At 41.8% G+C, this 20,750-nt stretch overlaps 2 protein-coding genes across 7 annotated transcripts in view; one reads left to right on the top strand and one right to left on the bottom strand.

Moving 5' to 3' along the window:
* On the top strand, positions 1-5,522 carry LOC146696638 (carnitine O-acetyltransferase-like). 2 transcript variants are annotated; one of them, XM_085474836.1, is made up of 14 exons: positions 1-196; positions 1,299-1,568; positions 1,753-1,871; positions 2,517-2,570; positions 2,704-2,869; positions 2,996-3,170; positions 3,281-3,459; positions 3,557-3,657; positions 3,745-3,864; positions 3,970-4,092; positions 4,188-4,323; positions 4,408-4,470; positions 4,553-4,690; positions 4,804-5,522. In XM_085474836.1, the coding sequence occupies exons 1-14, from the start codon at positions 170-172 to the stop codon at positions 5,017-5,019; spliced, it is 1,887 nt and encodes a 628-aa protein (XP_085330962.1). In that variant the 5' UTR covers positions 1-169; the 3' UTR covers positions 5,020-5,522. The 2 variants fall into 2 exon arrangements, with proteins under 2 accessions (XP_085330962.1, XP_085330963.1); XM_085474837.1 differs by lacking the exon at positions 1-196 and adding an exon at positions 241-342.
* Positions 5,059-20,750, bottom strand: part of adamts13 (ADAM metallopeptidase with thrombospondin type 1 motif, 13) — an 18,594-nt gene continuing 2,902 nt past the window's right edge. For 2 of the 5 annotated variants that reach the window (XM_085474830.1, XM_085474835.1), the window contains 28 exons: positions 16,251-16,311; positions 15,998-16,131; positions 15,625-15,708; positions 15,264-15,388; positions 15,022-15,168; positions 14,378-14,512; positions 14,016-14,166; positions 13,824-13,928; positions 13,599-13,750; positions 13,446-13,509; positions 12,989-13,115; positions 12,751-12,899; positions 12,545-12,665; positions 12,254-12,334; positions 11,996-12,177; positions 11,755-11,911; positions 10,903-11,032; positions 10,646-10,825; positions 10,360-10,558; positions 10,178-10,280; positions 9,971-10,100; positions 9,696-9,872; positions 9,404-9,608; positions 8,909-9,236; positions 8,679-8,822; positions 8,410-8,589; positions 6,374-6,549; positions 5,059-6,269 (listed from right to left, as the gene is read on the bottom strand). In XM_085474830.1, the coding sequence (XP_085330956.1) occupies positions 6,114-6,269; positions 6,374-6,549; positions 8,410-8,589; positions 8,679-8,822; positions 8,909-9,236; positions 9,404-9,608; positions 9,696-9,872; positions 9,971-10,100; positions 10,178-10,280; positions 10,360-10,558; positions 10,646-10,825; positions 10,903-11,032; positions 11,755-11,911; positions 11,996-12,177; positions 12,254-12,334; positions 12,545-12,665; positions 12,751-12,899; positions 12,989-13,115; positions 13,446-13,509; positions 13,599-13,750; positions 13,824-13,928; positions 14,016-14,166; positions 14,378-14,512; positions 15,022-15,168; positions 15,264-15,388; positions 15,625-15,708; positions 15,998-16,131; positions 16,251-16,311 (4,083 nt within the window). In that variant the 3' untranslated portion in view covers positions 5,059-6,113. Of the gene's footprint in view, positions 6,270-6,373; positions 6,550-8,409; positions 8,590-8,678; positions 8,823-8,908; positions 9,237-9,403; positions 9,609-9,695; positions 9,873-9,970; positions 10,101-10,177; positions 10,281-10,359; positions 10,559-10,645; positions 10,826-10,902; positions 11,033-11,754; positions 11,912-11,995; positions 12,178-12,253; positions 12,335-12,544; positions 12,666-12,750; positions 12,900-12,988; positions 13,116-13,445; positions 13,510-13,598; positions 13,751-13,823; positions 13,929-14,015; positions 14,167-14,377; positions 14,513-15,021; positions 15,169-15,263; positions 15,389-15,624; positions 15,709-15,997; positions 16,132-16,250; positions 16,312-16,601; positions 17,136-20,750 lie in introns of those variants that run through there. The other 3 variants (XM_085474832.1, XM_085474833.1, XM_085474831.1) reach the window with 3 other exon arrangements.

A 20,750-nucleotide genomic window follows, 5' to 3' on the forward strand; every position in this document is an offset into this window, starting at 1 on the left:
ACCTAGAAAAACACTTTTCAAGGAGAGAGAGCGCTTGTTTTGTTTGCTGTATCCGACGGGGGGCGGACAGCTGAGCGCAGAGTGCTTGTCCTTGAGACATGACTGCCCGAGGGTTTCCCCATCTATATTCCCGGGACAGTCCAAGTTTTTAGCGCGTCCGTCTGACAAGATGCTGGGTGTTTTTGTCAGAGCCGCGGTGAGTCCTCCTTTTTCCCCCTTTGCGTGTGTTTTAAGTGCGTGTTAAAAAAGCGCAGTAACGTTACGTTTGATTTTGCGACATCAGGTCAAGTGAGTGAGTGAAGAGGGAGGGGCGCTGTGCAGAATAGCAACAATGTGGCAACAGTAGGTTAAAATGTAACTTACGTTCACCCAACGTGTGCATTTAAATTGTGCGTTAAGGAATATAACGGAGTATTTTTCTTTTTTTCGGGGAGGGGGTTAGCTAACATTTTGCATAGCGTTAGCATAGAGTAACTTAGCGTTAGCTTAGTTCGTGACATGGGAAACAGCAATGTGACTCGGAGTCATCCCCCAGTATTATCCACATTCTTGCATCTTTTCTGTCGTGGCGTGCAATAAATACACAAAATATTTAGCAATAACTTTATGTTGATATCGCTAACCGGAAGTTAATTGTTGTGTTCCAGCTTGACATAAATATCCCTACATTTTTTCTAACCGTTACGTATTTAATTCAACCTTATTTGGAGTAATATTAAATCAAATGGGATATCATATGAATGTATCTTCTTATTTTTTGTCAATAAATCGTATAACGACTTTATATTGATGTGTTTTTGTTGTAGCTCCCATCCGAAGGTTCAACTGTGTCAACCTATTTATAAGCTGGCAGAGACTAACACCAGTTAGTCCGAATAGTATAGCTGCTTCTGTCGGTTGTTTTGGTGTCCGTTTTCATGCACCAAATCATCATCTCACTGTAAAGCACGAGCCTGTCTAAGTTATTTACCGTTGTTCGCAACGCCCGAAGCTAGTTCTTGCTTAAACCAGTTTGCAGCGACTCATTAAACACTAAACAACATGTTGACACTTGAGGTTAAAGAGATTCAATTAATCTGCAGGGTTAACGAGCCCCAGTGAGATTGTCAATAAGATTACATTTCAGTATTCACACTCATGTATGAATGTACTGGGCTATTTATATATTTAACTGTCTGTTGGGCTTCAAATAGCAATGACACCTTCAACTTTCTAAATCCATTTGTAATACTCCAATTTAATGTGTAATAGCAGAAAAAACAGAAGAGTTTTTAACTTAACAATATATTATCTTATAGATGCGGCCAGGTATGGTGAAGCCATGTCACCTAGTCAGACCCGTAACGCAGATCCTTGCAAGGCCCCTGACACACCAAGAGGGTCTGCCTAAGCTACCTGTGCCACCCTTGAATCAAACGTGTGAGCGCTACCTCGCAGCTTTGGAACCCCTCATCAGTGATGAAGAGATGGATCACACCAGGAAGGTGGTACAGGAGTTCCTTAAGGGTGGTGTAGGAGAAAGGCTTCAAAAGGGACTGGAAAGGCGGGCACGCAAGACGGACAACTGGGTAGATAAATGGATTTATTTAACTTTATGTGTCACAGTAGACATGATGAGTGTAAAAGCAGTCTTTTGACAGAAGAATCTGTCTTTTGTAATTACATACACTAAATACATGTTTAATTTGGCTGTTTAAGAAATTAAAGTAATTCTTTTTTCGCCCTGGTCTGACTACAGCTGTGTTTGTGTAGTTAACAGAATGGTGGATGCAGTCGGCCTACCTGGATTGCCGTATGCCGGTGGCAGTTTACACCAGCCCTGGAGTAGTCCTGCCCCAGATGCACTTTCATGATCGTCAAGGTCAAATGAGGTGAGAAACCAGCATGCCCTTACAGTATCCAAACTGCTTATCTTAATAATCACAGGCCCACAAACACTAAAAAAAACCCAGCACTTGTAATGCGTGCAGTAAATTTTCGGGGCTCCAGCAGTACCAGTTATAAAGTTTAATTGTCTGAATATAAGTGCAGCCATTAAGCTGTTTTAAAAAGTGATTTACTTTGTGTTGAAGTTACAGTACAAGCTCATTTTAAGCTGACCTTTGCACAGTCTTCCCTCCACATGCTGGCTATTTAAAGCCCCAGGGCTTCTCATACCATTGCTCAGCTGTTTTTGAATGCTGTGACCCATGGGATATGCAGTGAACATAGGGGCACCATGGAGATGTAATGCAAAAATAACAATGAAGATGATAAGAATATATGTGCCAAACATATGAGACTGTGGTAAACAAGCCAGTGCTTGTTTTTGTTTTGTTTTTACTTTTAGCTTCTAAAAATTTAACTGCGTTCCTCTCCATTCCTCTCCATAGTTCATGACTGATTTTGTTCCATCTGTGAACACTATATATGAGCGCTAGCTTTTGGAGCATTGATGCAAAACAAAGTATACACTGACCATTATGTGTAGTAATCTATAATCTGACTTGTTATTTTTATTTTTATTTTTTTTGCAGGTTTGCTGCCAAATTAATTGCAGGAGTTTTGGACTTTAAAAAAATGATTGACACGTGAGTTTGTCTGAAATCAATACAAACATTGTACTGCTGTAGCAATAAGCTCATTATCACCATGGCCTGCAGCTGTTTTTTATTTGTTTTTTTTCAAAACTGCAAATGAATAATATTAGTTACTGTGTTGTAGTCAGACTCTGCCTGTAGAGTATTTGAGTGGGAAGCCTCTTTGTATGGACCAGTATTACCAGATCCTGTCTTCTTGTCGTATTCCTGGACCAAAGAGAGATATCGTTGTAAATCACGCCAGTGGAAAAACACCTCCGACTCACATCACTGTGGTCCACAACTTTCAGGTACTCTAGATGGCACTGCTGTTCTTTCTTCAATTATAAAGATCCTGATTTTTTTTTTATAGTCATTATGAAGAAAAGGAGTAATAAACTAAATCTGTTACTGAATCAACCCGGCTTCTCTTCTAGTTTTTTGTCCTAGATGTGTACAACAGTGATGGCACTCCACTAACAGTGGATCAGATGTATATGCAGCTGGAGAAGATCTGGAACTCCTCTTTGCAGACTAACAAAGAACCGATTGGCATCCTCACATCACAGCACCGCAACACTTGGGGAAAAGCCTATAATAACCTGATTAAGGGTGAGGACAAGCCACAGTATCAGCCAGATGTATTCTATAGATAGAAAGCATTTTTTGTTAGAATCTTGTGATTCACAAGTTCCATTTCCCCCTTTTTTTTTTCTTCTCAGATAGGACGAATAAAGACTCAGTTCGTGCCATCCAGAAAAGTATTTTTACAGTTTGTTTGGATGCTCCAATGCTGCGGGTGTCTGATGACTTGTATCTGAGCCGCGTAGCTGCCCAGATTCTGCATGGAGGAGGTGCTCGTTGGAACAGTGGCAACCGCTGGTTTGATAAGACGCTACAGGTCAGTTTAAAAGAGCGCAATGACTCACAGATCCAAAGTAATAAACAGGATTCTGGCAATGGTTGAGAATTTGAATGTACCTGCAAATCGTCCTCAGTTCATTGTTGGTGAAGACGGTGCATGTGGACTGGTGTATGAACATGCACCTGCTGAGGGTCCACCCATTGTGTTTCTCATCGATTACGTTGTTAAATACATGTAAGTTTATTTCAGATTTTAGACTAGTGTTTCTTCGTGTTTATGATGAGCTCACACTGACTCGGCGGGTCACGTTTTTCTCAACAGGCAGAGGACTCAATTCCGTCGCGCTCCCATGATTCCCCTGCCCATGCCCCAGAAGCTGCGTTTTAACATTACACCTGAGGTCAAGAGAGATATTGAGAAGGCCAAACAAAATATGAACATGTATGTCATGCTGTGCAGTCAGAATGTAGTTTTCTTGTTGCTGTTGTCATTTGGGCTTTGATGTCAGACATTTTCTTTGACTCCCTCTTTTCTCATTTTTGTCAGAATGGTACACGACTTGGATGTGAAAGTGCTTGTGTTTTCTCACTTTGGAAAAAATGTGCCAAAGAAGCATAAGCTCAGTCCAGATGCCTTTGTGCAAATGGCTCTTCAGCTGGCGTACTTCAGGTGAGAAGTCCGCTCTCTTGAAAGGGGGGGAAAGGTCCCGTGGGATGCAGACACTGAGTGCACCGCATGATATACTTTTTTTGTTTTCAATCCAGGATCTATAATATTTGCTGCTCTACCTATGAGAGTGCTTCCTTAAGAATGTTCAAATATGGGCGAACAGATGCAATCCGGTCAACTACTGCAGACTCACTTGAATTTGTCCAGGCAATGCAAGACCCAGCTAAACAGGTACTAGTAAAAATGATGGGCTCTCACAAGCGATGTAACATTTTAAATGTGATCGTAAAAACTGAGCAGTAAATGTTCAAACAGAGCGCAGAGAAGCTGGCACTGCTGCAGAAGGCCATTCAGACGCATAAAGAAAACACGTACAACGTGAGTGCTGAAATCCCCAAAACAACCACTTTTTAACTACTTGATAAATATCACTTTAACATGCTTACCATTGCTTTTTCAGGCAATTCATGGGCAGGCCATTGACAGACACCTCCTTGGGCTCAAGAGGCAGAGCATAGAAGACCTGACCTCTATACCTGAGATATTTATGGACACCTCTTATGCTGTGGCTAATCATTTTAATCTCTCCACCAGCCAGGTATATTTGCATCTAAGAAAAGCCCCAGTGTGTTACTGCTGAGCAAAGGATAATGTGTTGTAATATTTGTTTACTTGCATGTTTGCCCTCATCCCTCCCGTCTCGATGTCCAGGTTGGCTCCAAGACAGACTGTGTGATGTGCTTTGGTCCAATGGTGCCAGATGGCTATGGAGTGTGTTACAATCCCATGGATGAGCACATCAACATCGCCATCACAGCCTTTAACAGCTGCGAGGAGACAAATGCTGCCAACTTTGCCCAGGCTGTAGAGGAAGCACTGTTGGACATGAGAGCTCTCTTGGAAGACACAGCTACAGCCAAGCAGTGATTCCACACAGGAACCTGGCACGGTGTTTTTGTGCCCCCGCCGGGCTGTGGCTGTAGCTGAACCTGGAACAATACCACACTGACACAGACCTGCAATGGACTGAGTGTGTTGGAGCTATGGGGAAACCAGTTTTTAAAGGAATTATGGGAAATTTACCGTGTGACTATCAGTATTGAGATAGAGCTATATATAGGTGTGCGTGTGAACTTTAGATGAGCATTATTTACTAACTGTAATAGTATAAGTACGCCCTCCATTTTTATACTTCAGCAGTTCTGTGTGCTATCTTCCAAATGACTTTGTCCTTGCTTAAGTTAAAGATTTTGAGTGCTTTGGTTTGTTTATTGTTTATTTAAGGTCAAAATAATTGCATATAGTTATAACAGTTAATGAAAAAGGATCTTTCAGTAAGATCCTTTTTCATTTCACTTTCACTTGAAGATATAATATGCAGTTATGAACCACAAGAACTGTATGGTGGTAAGTAAATCTGCAGGGAAACAGCCTTCTTGTAATTTCTTATTTTCCTTTTTCAGGGGTGTTGCCTTTGTACAAAGGGTGTGTAGTCTCTGACCAACAACTGAGAGTGTGAGTGCAGGACTCTGTAAAAATACAGAACGAGGGGCATTACTGTCACTGTCTGTCTTCTCCGCTGTCCGTGTCATGAAAAGTCGCAGAGGTCCTTCTGTTCGGGGGGTCTGAGCGGAGCCAGAGGCAATAGCAGCCATCATGGAGCATGCGCTTCAGGTGTATTCCCACAAAACCCAGCAATGCAGCACCTCCCTTCACAGTTGTGATTTAGAATGAAAAGTGCTGCGAAACAATCACGTTATCACAAATAACATTTCATTTCACAGCTATTTGAGTCACAGCTTCGTTCTTGTTAACACCGCTCCTTTTCATCTTTCACCTTTTTCAGCTCGCGTGAGCACCGCTCCTCCCTTTCGCTTTGTGGAGCCAGAGAGGAGGGGCCAAATATAAATGTTGTGTTCAGTTTATAGAAATCACATAACTGATGACTGCTGCATATTATACCTTTAACTCTTTCTTCTCAACAGAGCACAAGTGAACATTGTCAAAAACAGTATCTGGTATCAAAGGCGCACAAATGAATATCGAGCTCTGAAGCTTCCTTCAGAATGCAGGTAGTCTCCGTGAAATTCAACCTCAGCCATATTTCCCGACGCATGCCACTGAAACAGCTGGTTACCTTTAAACACGTTGGTCTTTAAGACATCCATGTCCCGGATCTGAATAACACAACAAGCATATTGCAGTAGTTATACTCGTGCGCTTTTTGTCCTTGTAAGATACAGCATATTGAACCAACACATGTTAGAGAGCTTGTTCGCACCATAATGTATGTAGACTGGGAGTTTGTGGTGTTGAATACTAATCCTATGTGTAGTGCTTGGATTCTGATCTTCACTGAGGGAGGGGCGTTGATGAGCACTCGACAGGTGTGGTTAGTGCTGGACGTTATTGGATTCTCAAACACACCGCTGGGGGAGAACAGCTGAATGTCACAATCTGAGGGGCAAATATGGATCGTTGGTTAACAAGTTATCATCACTATAGTCTGTGTGCAGTTTAGTGCAATTGCAATAAAATTTACAGTTGTCTACAAGGAATATTATAGCTGTGAATTGATTGTTCATAGCTAGAATATCACGTCCTTCCCACCTGCATGGTGGATGGAAAGGATATGAACAAAACAGCCCATATAGCTGGAAATCTTAAAACAGTCTCACTCTATCCGAGGCAAAAGCGTAAAAAACTTACAGTATTCTCATCTGACGTTATGTATTGCAGGGCTTTTGTTTATGATTGCGTTAGACTGTGGAAGTATTCTCACTGCGTCATACAGTACTGTGCAAAAGTCTTGAGCCAAACCTCCTTGATATTTTGTTAGGAAAAATGGGGAAATAGGTGTCAAAATTTACTGAAGATGTGCAAACATGCACGCGTGTAATATATACACTATATAAGGTATAAAACAGTGCTTGTACATTTCTAATTAGGTTTGGTATTATTACCTTTATTCTTCCACACAGCCTAAACCCTCTTAGGCAAGCTTTCTTTTAATTTAAAGTAGTCTTCAGGAATAGTTCTTCAGGCTTCTTGAAGGAAATTCAAAGCTTTTCTTTGGAAGTTTTGATCTGTTGTCTGCCAAAATAATTCCACACTGCTTCAATAATGTTGAGGTCCCAGCTCTGGGGAGGTGAATCCACGATTCACTGTTGCACCTCTCAGCTGACCTCTGACATGCTGACAATAAGTTGAACTAAATAGTTCTGGTTTAGATTCAGACCTGCTGCCACTGATCATCAGTCCATTTCTTGTTTAAGCTGGCATAGCTCAAAATTGTCTCCATCTTTCCCTTTCTTAAGAATGGCTTCTTGAAAGCCACTCTTCCACTGAGAGCATTTCTAATGAGGCTTCAGTGAACAGTAGATTCCACTTTCCTCCAGTTTATCCTCATGATGACTTTTGAAAATTACACATACATCCAACTCTTTGGAAGGAAAATAAGAGTGCCAACCTCAATCAGCTCACTCTCTGGGCAGTATTTTCTTTTAAGGAAATAGTAAATGAATTTTGTATGTATTAATTAGTTTTCTTTATTCTTTTTAAACATACTGCACTACAAATGTATTCAAGTAAAATCAAGTGCAAAGTGGCTTTTGTTATTTAAGAGTAGGTAATGGATAATAGGTATTGATTTGTTAATGACTGGACAGTTTGACCTCATTTGACCTTGAAGAAGAGGTCAGCGGTCCAAAGTAACATGATATTTAAAATTCCCACATATCTTTCCCTATTTACCCGTATGTTGTCAATGTAAACAAAGGCAGTTTTAAATCATTTTGACCTTCAAATCAATCTATCAAGCTTTAAGGAGAGGTCAGAGGTCAAATGTGACATATTTTAAATCTTAGTATGGTAGTTTCTATATGTCGACAATGCACACCACCAAAGACTCATACTTTCTAACTTGTATGGCTTTTGTCAATTTTCAATAAAATTATTAACTTTAACTTCAGTTGATGATCTTGGTGGATGTAACGTAAATTCTAATGGATTGCTAACATGACCCCGCTGTGCCCCCCTGTAGAAAGAGAGTGACACACATGCAAACGCTACCGAACAACAACCTTCTTTGCACAAGTAGTGAGGGGTGGCTTAAGACTTGTGTACAGGCTTGCAAATCTCTGTTAATTCAGTTTAAGTGAATAAGTTTCAATTCACTTGTTGCTGCATCCATTCAAACAACAAATGAAGGATGCTCTTTCATTAATCATAATCCTATCTTTCATGATATTTGACAATCCTTCTGCAAAAAAATTCCTTCTGCAAAAAATTCCTAGTTCTGTTCAAGCACCGTCTTACCTTGATGGTGGCTCCTCTTCTTATTTTTCTGTGAACTGTACGTAAACACAACCCCGCTCCCTGGCGTGAGCAGATTTTGACGCACCAGCAGGACATTTGTTCTGGTGGTCAGTTCAGTACCTCCCACATGCGCGCACTTCCTCATAAATGCCAGTCGGTCGAAAAATGCCACGTACTCCTCTGTAAAAACGCACGCAGAGTTGCATTTATTTTGCTGCTGCAGCCTTCGCACAGAAAGTAGCAGTATTAGTGTTATTAATAGAACCAACTTTTTCTGCAGTCCAGGGAGCTGGACACCACTTTAATGTGAATGACCTCATCCAAGGGTCGGCCTATGGATACCACACAGCGATCTGTCACATCAGTTAAATCCACTGTGCCTGATTCCTCCAGCAGTAGCTGTCCACATGCACCTAGACAGGAGCAGATGTTATAATATTAATAATAATGCTTTTCCTTCGGTTCTTCATGAGCTCTTAAAGTATTTATGTCTACTGACTTGATTTATGGGTTGGAGTGAGTGTTGTGGCAGCCACTGGGGTCCCTGGGATGGTGAAGGCCTCTGTTGGACTAGGAGAAAGTTGGTGTATGCTTGGCTGTGATATGTTTTTAGGGCTTAGAGTGGAATGCAGAGGAGTGGGTTTATCTGATGTGGATGGCACATCTCTGCAGCTGCCCGTGTAGCAGCCCTGGATGGTGATTGGCTTGGGCATGTGCATGCAAATCAGGGGGCTGAGGGGCTCTGGCTTAGAGGGGCCCATGCAGGACACAGCTCTGGATTGGATACCGTAGCCACAGGATACTGAACACTTGAGAGAAACACAACACTTATGACAAGGAAATTTCACAATGTTAGCAATATCATGCTTAATGAGACATCAGTGTCCACTGCTTCGGTATTCAGCGAAGGAGTGGACGGGAGAAAAAAAACAGGTTCAAAAGAGATTATTTCATCCCATTTCTATCTAATAGCCATCCCCATCTTGTGACGTACCTGGCTCCACGGCTTCACCTCCCACCTAAAGGTGCAGACTTGCACCAAGCAGGGCACTGTGATGGCTGGTTTGACAGCTGCATGGCAGTTTTCCTCTGCCACCATGCTCTCCTTGCCGTGGATAAACTGGACACAAGACACAACCCTCTGAGCTACACCTAGGTCACAGGAGACTGAGCAGGGTAACGTCCTGAATACCTTCCACCTGGCCAAGTGACAGTGGTGGGGAGTTCATTATTTTTTTTGCTGTTGCAGAAATCGATTTCAGGTTTGCATTTTGTGTGATCTTCACCTTGCTGGGCAGCTGTGAGTGTTACATGATACCACTGCTGTGGGCTTGGGAAAGTTACTGCACTCCGAATCTTCCACAACCACCTCCTCCCCTTCTGCTTCCCGAGCACAGTACAGCACCCTGTTTGCTACCCCTCCTCCACACGTAACACTGCAGACTCCTTGCTTAGAGCGCCACCTGGTTGTTACAAGAAAAATATCCTGTAATTTTAAAACATTTATTTCAAATCTGCATCCTACTTTCTACACATCTCTATGGTTACTACAGTGTCTCACATAGGAGGGCAGGGTAAAGTGCTGCATATCTCAGACTTGGGATGAGGTTTAGTAGAGGCATCACAGTGGAAGTCAGGCACTCCCAGTGTGGTTTGATGGTCCACACAAGAAAACCACACCTGCAGAGTTCCTACAGCACATAATCAGTGGGCTTTGAGTTACTACATCTGAGTAGACAGCACTGTTTCTGACTAAGGGAGGACTTACCATTGCCGCAGGTCTTTGAACACGGGCTAATAACAGGGCTCCACACATACACACGAGGCTGACTAGAGCGTGGTAACAAATCAGACTTTAGACTGGGTTGTTCCTGGTCAAGAAAGACAACAATTGTAGAGATGTTTCACATTCTTAAAGAACACTGGAGTTCAAGTTATCGTTGATTTTACCTCTCGGTCTGATTCCCACCCAATGGGACACACGTCTACCACACAGGGCACAGAATCGGGGGGTTTAATCTGCTTTGAACAAAAACTTTGATCGACTTCAACATCCACGCCACCTTCAGGTCGGATGCACGATACAATCTGTTTTGCTTCTCCTGGCCCGCAGATTGCCGAACAATCCCCTGGCTCTGATGCGTGCCATCTATAAACGCACAGACCGAAGATTTACAATGTTAACTGTTCACACTCTGTGAATCTAATAATCAGCATTACATTGCAGATGTCATACCTGGCAGGACAGTGCTGCAGGTTACATTTTTCAATAGCGTGCGGAGCTGTATCAGGTGGACATTTGGAATCTGGAACCTTCACCACATCAGATCCATGTTTCTGAACACACCTTACAGGACGCACTCTTTCTCCCCCACCACAAGAGGCGCTACAAGGCCCAAACGTCCCTGCAGTCCATCTGTAAAATAGTACATTTTACATGTGCTAGTTTGTGCTGAGCACTGTATGTCAAAAGAAGCTGAGTATGAACCCAACCTGGGGGGACAGGGTGCAAGATTACAGGTTGTGTAGAGCAGTGTGGTTGGACGGGGTGTTGAACAGTCATGTTCCTCCAAAGGTTTGCTGGTCTCTTCATCTGCACAAATATAAACATGCCTCCGAACACCTGTTGAGGGGTGAAAGGTGGAAGACGCAAATGTTTACAAGACCTTGGATTTAACAGTTGTAGCCTCCTATAGTCTACATCAGGTATCAAACATAAGGGTGTAAATTATGGACTTCTAACTGTATTTTCATGAATTTTACAACTTTTCCTACTTATAAAGACCTCCCCCACAGCCTTCATGCTACACCAAAGTAGTGAAATAGCAGATAAACAATTAAATGACAGAAAAATTCACAGTAAAATAAACAAGTAGGACATTATCTGTAAATTAACAAGACAGTCTGGGCCTGTATTCTTTAATTTACTACAGCATAATCTCTTTATCATGTAGAAGAATTGGGATGTGCTGTTAACATTGCACCAGAGACTGGTACACTTTTTGTCACTCTTTAGCAACAAAATATGAACTTTAGTCAAGTAAAGATTGCTATGATAGTGTTAGCTTCCTTTTTATTTATGTTGCCAACTAAATGATTTTCATTCAACTTAGTTCCACTTCATTGTTTTCCCCAATAATCTAAGCTCTCAGTAGGCAGCGCACACCAGAGTTTGACAGCCACTGCTAAACACTATTATACAAATGCTTTCAATATGGCATTTTACTTGCAAAAGACATCTGTTTCCCAAACAAAAAAGCAAACACTACACGGTCTCTCAAGGTCTCAAATGATCCCCGTCATCAACAGTATTTTTTTTGTCACTTTCTTCGTTAAGTTACTTACCTGATCCACAAGATACAGAGCAGGGTGTTGGGAAAACAGACCATTTGCCTTTGGGTAACACATCCATTTGGCTGCTGTTTCTGGTAGGCACATAGAACTGGTAGCTAATGTTTGGATTTGTTTTTTCTCCATATTCTTTTCCATATTTGCGATAGATCTACAGTGAGAAAAAACAAAACAAAATCACTATAACTGTTGCACAAAGCCACGTGAACAGTTTAGTAAGATTTCCTCGCCTGACCTGTACTTTTATCTCCTTTTGCAGAGGCCCAGGCACGAGCAGCTCCTCCATCTCAGGCAAAAGGTCAGGTGTTAGATGGATTCGGTACTCCAGGCGGTTTTCATCCAGCGGGGAAGGGTGGGTCATATTCAGAGCCATGCTGCCCATTCCAGACACAATGTACGTCTCCCCAGTCTTTACAGCTGTGGATGCAAAGTTTTAATCCTGTTAAGGTTGTCTTATAGAAATGTAAATCTCCTGTCCAGTTATGCCACTCACCCATATGAGTGAAGAGAGGTGCCCTGTTGATAATATGAACCTGTGTGGCATTCACTGGCACCGAGACAAAGGTGATGTACTCTGAAACAAAAATAAATCACTGATTTATAACTGATGCACGATAATACAGCAGTTATTAATGCCATCAATTATTCTTTTCAAACTAGTAAAGAAAAAAAACCTTTCACACCCCAAAAGCATTAAATTTGCTTATGTACAACAGGGAAAAAAGCAGGAAAACATCATATTTGCTTTACAAATAACTTAAATTAATGGCACTCAGTTTGTTACCTCTGGCCTGACCACCACTGTAGGAGTCAGATATCAACCTGCAGGAAGACCCATTTCCACCACACACCCCACAGATATCCCGTACTTTTCCAGAGTGCAGGACACCATCACAGCCAAACAGCTGATCAGAGACAAAAGAAAGATCACAGAAAGAGGGATATGGCATTTGATCCCTGATATATTTAGCCTCATTAACCCATCCCTACCTGGCATCTGCCTCTTAGACAAGCTGCTGTAGCGCCGAATGGAGGAGGGCTGTCTGTCTCACAGCGAGTACCATCCACAAACTGAGAGCCACGGCTCACTATGAAGTTTTCTCCATCTGACTGGCACATATATCTGCACTGTTCATCCCCTGGTTAGGATAAGAATAAGAAATGTTAGGTGTACACATTTTTCACATTTTGCTCTAAAGAAAAAAAAATCAAGTTTGCTTAGACCTACCCTGTGTAAAGCCTAATGCAGGAATCCATGTGTAGAAGGAAGCACTGTTTGGTGGCAGGTAGAGGGGGTGGTTATCTGTTTGGGAGCACTGCTCTGCCATGAAATTAAGTTGAGTGCGCTCACAGGGCTGCAATAAGGTAGATGGTAAGAAAAGTGTTATTTTCTCCTAATAAGTCAAGTTTACACTGCCAAGCCCAAATTACAGTAAGGATACTCTGGCAGTAAACTGAATTTGAAGAATAGCTGATTTGTCCCATGCTCTTATTTTCACATGTGCATGACTTATTTTCTCGTAATTCTAAGACATTTAATCATTTCTGTTGAAATTATGGGCTGCAAACTACTAAGAAAAGCTCATTCAAAGCTGGGAATGATTTTGGGTCCAATGTTCCATTGATTAAACAATATTGACCTATTGTATGGAGGCCCAATGTAAACATAGCCGGTAAGTACTTACTTGCTGGTTACAAAGTTCAGCCTCGATATCTGGGCCCTCACAATCATTCCCTCCAAACGCAGGTCTGAAAATTAGAGGTGACACACCAAAATCCCACATGTTCTTAAGAAGAAGTTCAGCAACATGTTTTTACTGACGCATCCATTTGTTAACCTTGGGTTGTTACATTGCCGCGTACGAAGTGCGACACCGCCACCACACGTCCTCGAGCAGGAAGAAAACTCAGACCAGCCAGACCAGGAGCCGTGAACCACATCAGGGGAGCTGAGATCATCTGGAGACACACAGCGCCCCTTTAGACACCACTAGAAGAGAGGATTGCATCCCGTGAAAAACACACTACTGTTTGATGACTCTCTGGTGCCTGCAGAGCTGTACCTGATTAGGACCACACTCTGTCCCATCCAGAAGTGGCACTAGGAGGCGTTTGCAGGAGCTATTGTCGTCTAGATTGACGTGGCAAGACAGAAAACGACAAGCTGGCTGATGGAAAGGAGAAAAAGGTTGTTAACAAACTGAAAATGTGGTAATGTCAATTTCCCATCCTGTGCCATGAAGACTGTGACATACCAGGTCATTATTGGTGAAAGAGCAGGCTTTCGCAGTGCTACCAAAAGCTATACGACACTGGTCATCCACGCCATAGTAGAGCCCTGGCTTCCAGTCTTGCAGGGATCCTTCCATTGCAGGGAGATCTTTTACACATTCCGCCTTCCCTTCACTGAGAATACCAACAGATGAGAAAACCCAAAGCGCTGACATTATATTGCGCTGAAAGACTGAAGACTTAATATAAATTACGTTTTAAGGATCAACCTCTGTGGCAGATATGAAGACACGACTTAAGAGTAAATACCATATTCAGTAGTGCCAGATGTGCATGATAAATGAATGGCATTTCTTGCACAGCTGCTGTGAACAGGTTGGCCCACCTGAAGAAAGTAAGAAGCTGCTGTCTGCTGCAGGGAGACCAGGTCAAATCCACACTGTTGTAGCCTCCGTCAGAGGCCATCATGAACCCACTCCTGCTGCAGGTGTTTCCTACTCCGTCATGGTTGATTCCAAAGCTGGGTGAAATACAATCAAGCATAAAAGATGTTAAAGTAACCATAGTGTAGGATGCTGTGAGCATGCGGTTGTTAAAAGATGACATTCCCTGGCTGGTGACATTTAAAGGTATTTTAAATTGCCAAGAATACCAGAGCAAACAATTACGGTAAAACAGTCTTGAAGCATGTAAAGCACCATTTAAACTGTCAATCACGGTCCAGTATGGTGACTATAGTGAGTGTTATGAGCTGAATTAAACTGCACAGTACAATTAAAGCTTTTTTTTATGGGTCTGTGATTTGTGAAGAATTTCTTGGAAACATTGAAAACATTTCCTGTATAGACAAAAATTTATCTCTGACTGAAAATAGAAAGAAAAACTCACTTAAGGGGGGAAAAAAAGCAATTAAACTGAATTATACTGTTTGATAATTTCAAAATGACAGAAATAATAAGGAATGCCCCAAATTAGACACAGCTGTAAACTAAAGTATACATTTTAGGTCCCGTGGATTATCCCTTTTACCTGTGGCCAATTTCATGAGCGATGGTGATTCCCAGGTCAAAGCCAGTGTCCTCTGTAATCACACAGCTCCAGTCACTGGAGCAAGCCCCACCAAGCTGTGTTACTCCCCTGACCTGCTTGTTTCCATCAGGTAACACCAGGTCATACCTGATTGTGATGGTAAAGCAAAAAAAAAAATCATTTTGCTCATCTGCAAGATAATAAAACATCCTCTTATAACCAGATACAGACAGTTAACATACCTTGTAATGTACAGTAGAAGATCTGCATGTAGCGGGTCCGTGTCATTTGAAGGGTTAATCCTTCTGCCCCAGTCACACACACTTCTGAGAGAAGAAGTGATGTTGGTAGACAGCTGGATCTCTGGCTAAAACATGGTCAAATGTAACAAGAGAATTAAAGTACTTTGCACTGAAACTTTTAATCATGTTGCTCACATTCAGAGTCACTATGGATAGCAGCAGCTTAATAAGCTATAGATGTGACAATAGCTTACACAAGCACTGTAGGACTTCAGATTATTGTGCTAAAAAGCTATATCTAATATTTGGTCATTTGTGACTTAACTATAATGAGCTGGAGTCATAACAGAAAGCCACTTACCTCTGGCTCTGACAGGATGATCATGCGGACCAGGTGCACCCTCATGTTGGCACCCAGGGTAATGTCTCTCAACAGCTCTGAGGCCTGGGTGGAAATTGAAATATAAGTCCAATTACTATATTTCATCACTTTCAGTGTATTGGGACTATAGAATTGCGGAGCACTTACACCAGGCCAGACTATGGAAAGAATTCAGCAGACACGGTACAACTTCAGAACACATTACTGTCTCTGACTTATTGCTTTTAACACCTCTTTCATTATCTGCTGATTCCTCCCTATATCATCCTCACAGCTCCATTTACGGATTGTTCCAGTAAACATTCCCATCCACTAGTTCTAACTTCTTTTGCATGTGTGCGATCAGGCTTACAATGTTGAGGTTGGTGAGGATGTATCTTTCTGTGTCCTGCCTGTGGACCTGCTGGACATCAGGCCCCACCACTACCAGTAGCTCCAGATGGGTGATATCAGGCATCACAGCTGACCGACGCAGTCGCTCACTTACTGCGACCAAGAAGAAAACAGTGCAGACACAGAATGATAACCTGTCTGTGTGCCAGTGGTTGTGTATATACTTTTTTTCTCATTTTGTTGTATTTTCAAGCTTCCATTGACACACATACCTGTGGAATGAGAAGAACCTGGATAGGAAAGTACTCTTGGACTGGTCGAGTGATGAAAAGGCTTTTGAAAGGAACAAAACTTTGTTTACATCTAGTAGTGAAATTAATGCTATGTAACTAGATTTAGACATGTGAGTCAAACACCAAAAAAAAACATGAAAATACTGCTAATTGCTTGTTAGCAGTATGCATGTAAATCCAATAACCAAAGTTAGGACTCTCTGTAACTTGTGGGTTTTTCGCAGGATGATAAACAGCTTAAAGTTGAAGAGTTCAATGTACTTTGCAGAAGTTCCGAGCAGTGGAATGACTAACCGCAGTGCTCCTGTTCACCCGCAGCTTTCCACCTACCTTTTCCAATGGAGAAATCATTAGTGCGCTTAAGCCAGGCCGCAGCAGTAGCAGACAGAACAGAGTCATAAAAACCATGTTTCTCCTTCTTCCTGTGTGTGTACCTGCTCCGCTTTAACACCAGGACAATATGTGATCCTCCTACTCAGGCAGGACAGAGCCAAGAGTCTGTGAGTATGCGTTTATGTAAACAGTAGGGACAAAGTTGATGAGCGTCACGCGTCATTTGCTGTTTTTTTGGGGGGTTGGAGACCAAGAGGACAGCTCTTATTGGTTGGCTCTCTCAGCGTGTGCTATGACTAATATGTGTCATTTCTTGCCTTTTGTCACTGAGTGATAAAAGCTATGACGACCCACCGAGAGTTTTTGTATTTGCAGTGATGGCAGCTTCCTTGCTTTATTTAGAAACCAAAAGTCCAACTTTAGACACCCCACCATATTTATAGGCCTTTCCCAGACAACAAATGAATTGTGCTGAATTTGTTACAAGTGATTGTGAAGTTTGTTACCCGTTGTAGCCATTAGAGGGCACACATGATCCTGTGGATGAAATGAAAGTAACGGGGGGAGAGAGCAGGAGCTACTCCACAAGAGTGTAACAAACTAACATCCCTCATGTTCACGACAGAGATGAAACCAGCGTTAAGCTGCTTATTTGTAAGGGCCGAAGATTCAGAGTGTAAGCAATAAAACAGCTCAATTTAAGCAACATTAGACGATCTAATAACTTTGGTCTGTGGCTATAATTAATTTCCTTTACAGTTTAAATTAGGTCAGAAGAAAGACTTTCTTCTCTCCAACTATTTTTAGTGCTTTTTTTTAACACTTGGTGGAGGAAAGCCATTTTAAATATAACTTTATGCTTTGATATTCCTTTGATGACATGAATACAGTAGCAATGAACTTATCAGATTCCATCTGACTTTTAACACAACGCTGGTTTCTCATCCTGCTATGAAAAAGATTCAAGTATAACCAGAATGTATTCCACGCCTTACATAAACTCCGAAATGTTGTGGAAATAGCATTTGACCCTCTTCCTCTCTCACTCGCTCTCTCTGTTCCTCTCCATCCCCTTCCTTCCTCTGGGGGTATAGTTTATCTCTGCAAAGCTAGGATTCAAGCCCCATCTGCCATTAGTCGGCCAGATATCTGCCTGTTGTCAGTCTGAATTAACAGCTGGGTGTCACAAGCATTACACCAGCGTTGCTGCTCCACTAAAACCTCAATGCCATGCTAGATTTGCCGAGCACAACAGACTGTGATGAGCGTCGTCGGAGTCTCATGCCTGCTCACTCTGAGGAGGGCATGAATTGTATATTCACGATGTCCTAAATTATATATATCTAGCCATATGGGATACACAAGTGGGCACAGCAGATGAAGCCTCAGGAAAATTTTGTTTGGTTGTAATTACTGAGGAAGGAGGAAGCTGTTTATGGCTTGAAAAATATTCATAGAAAGTAATCTCTGTTAGATCACTTTGTGCCCCATTTGTAGTTATCTTATTGCTAGAAACTATATTAAAGTCATGTAAAACTGCATGTCACGCATTACGACATTTTGGAAAGACATTTGGTAAACTGGGTTTTTTTCACTGTGAAGTCCAGCCTCGCAGTGTTTAATTTTGAGATGCATTTAAGTAGAGTGGCTCTGGCTTGTACATAAAAGGATTGTCGCTCATCTGCTGCTCTTTGTCATTCCATCCATCTGTCACAGAGTCGCAAAGATTTGTGTGTGTGCAACAACAACAAAAACAACAGAAATGTTCACCTGCCTCTTTATGACAGTCCATCACCAAAACTTTATGTTGGGGAAAAGCACTGATGGCAGATCAAGTATGTTAGTTTTAGTGGATGATTGAACAGAATCTTCTGACCTGACTTTTTTCTGCAAGTTATCAGCTGTAACTATAAGCAGAAGTCCTCGCATAAATATAGCACACCTTTCATGTCTCAGTAAAGCTGCATTTCTGTTCAGACTTAAGTACTGGACTATTTATAAAATTGTCACAGTGATGTATCAGATGCTGAATCAAAGTTACCTTCATGCATAAAAGTACCAGCAGAATGGCCCTGTAACATCTGTTTTTCAAACATACTGACGTTCCTCTGAACATTTATTTCCTCAATTTATGCATGGGTGTCTCTCTCTCTCTGGAAAATCTGTAAACCTAAGAATATTTCCTCCTGCTGGTGGAGTTTCTCCTCCCTTTCAGTGTTCCATCTGCTAATTAAGACAAATATTGTGTTGATGCTATACTGTCAGCCCTGATATGATAGCTTTCCAGTGTTTTCAAGGCAATACGGAGGGTGCTGAAACTTGAAATGTGCAGTCATTTTCCTGGCCGTGGCATTTCTTCCAGGAGCCCCCCAGCTGTTTTAGCATATGTCAGCATATCGCAGGGATGCCGACGTTGCGCCGGCATTTAATGATGCCACTGTGCTGCTGATGGTGATGCCTTAATGATCGTGGTGTGTGGTTTCTGATAAACGGCTATAATCTGCAAGTGATTATGAACAATCATTTTCAGGGGAGGCGCTTTTGTAATATGTGTTTCAATAATGGTGTGATGTGAGGTAAAGCGGTGTTTGATCAATGCATTATTCTGTAATGTTGTCCTGTTTGGAAGTTAAATGACTATAGGAGCAGAATTTTCATGTCTCGCTCTGGAGTTCGAGTTTTCTACACCGAGACTGTTTTATGAGCTAAAATGTGTGGCATCACAGATATGCACAAAAAAAGAATTATCACACAAGGCCGACAGCAGCAGCAAAAACACTAGTTTAAAAGTCTGTGATATCACAAAGCAGATACTGTATGTATAAGCATACAGTTGGGTGGTGCAATGGTAATGCAATTGCCTTTCAAACAGATCCAGACAATGCAAACCTTACCTGCTGCAATACCTACTGAAGTTAACTTCAACATAGTGATCTAAAATTAGACAAACATAAGACAGCATTTAGACTGAACTTGATACAAGATGCAGACTTTAGTTTAGTAAACTCAACAAGGCTTCTAAAGTTCTAAACGATCCAGAAAGATAAAAAAAATCTTAGAGCAATTTGCCCCATTTTTGCCATGGCCTCTTTCTCTATTTCTCAGCCTTGTTCTCTCTATTCCTACGGGGCTACTGTAACTGCAGTTGACTGCAATAAGGGACTGCAGGGAAGGATACTGAATACTAAGCTGGCCAAGTCAGACAGCCTACATTTTGATCCAATCCTCCCATGAATTAACAGAAAGCTCCTATTGGGCTATAGGATGATGGCGTGGCAGTTGTTAATGAACAAATCCAATAGCTGAACATCTGTTTACATGATGCTCGGGGGAGTTGAATTTTAATAAGCTACGCATGGAGATGTCTGACTGCAAAGTTTGGACTCGAGCATGAGTAAGAGGAATCGAGAGCAAAAATACAAATGAGCCTTCTGGTTACATGACTCGTCCTCACGTCCTTCAGTATAAAAATCAATACACGAAACTGCAGCGCATTAATCTTTTTCTTCAGACCAATTAAAATTCCTTTCCCCATCTTTTAGCAAGTATGTATCTGAAATCATTTTCCCTTATTCCCATCTTGTGCTCTTTCCCAGCAGGACCCTGCAATCTCCAGATCAGTAATTATAGTAGCCTATGTTTGGATACACCTTACCTGAAATTTGCTGGTATGGTGTCTCAATTTACAATCCCACTCTCAAGCTTTCAGTTTTATTTACTTCTGCCACAGCCCTTCGATTGTGGATTCTTTGTCTTTTGGTCAGACGCATGGAATTTAACAGAAGAGAGTTTCATGAATTTTGGGAAAAGAAGGAACAATCTTTAAAAAAATGGGGTGGATTGTGCAGTTTGTTTTAATAACATAAATGAGTTGCACACACAGACTGTACATAAGAGATGTATGCAACCACTGAGAAAATCCCCCATTGGTTAGTAACGTTTCATCCCAAAGGCTGAGGTGATAGTTGCATCTTAGCATTTTGAAACCAGCCGTAGTTGGGTGTGGCCACAAACAGGCCCCCTCGTAGGGTAAGAAATTACCAATCACAAGGTAGGCCTGCCCCAAGGCAAATGCTGCTTTATTGCTGTGTTTTAACAGAGAGCATCATTTCTAGAATGAACATCATGCTGTGTTTAACAAACTAA

Source organism: Copadichromis virginalis, linkage group LG12 (genome assembly GCF_057382275.1).
Source record: "Copadichromis virginalis isolate Kocher_CV1m ecotype Utaka linkage group LG12, C_Virginalis_male_GT1.1, whole genome shotgun sequence".
NCBI classification, from domain to species: domain Eukaryota; kingdom Metazoa; phylum Chordata; class Actinopteri; order Cichliformes; family Cichlidae; genus Copadichromis; species Copadichromis virginalis.

Coding starts and splice junctions, on each gene's coding strand:
- LOC146696638 (XM_085474836.1), top strand. CDS start 170: ATGCTGGGTGTTTTTGTCAGAGCCGCG. Junction 3,171..3,280: donor CTATAATAACCTGATTAAGG/GTGAGGACAAGC, acceptor TTTTCTTCTCAG/ATAGGACGAATAAAGACTCA. Junction 4,324..4,407: donor TGCAAGACCCAGCTAAACAG/GTACTAGTAAAA, acceptor ATGTTCAAACAG/AGCGCAGAGAAGCTGGCACT.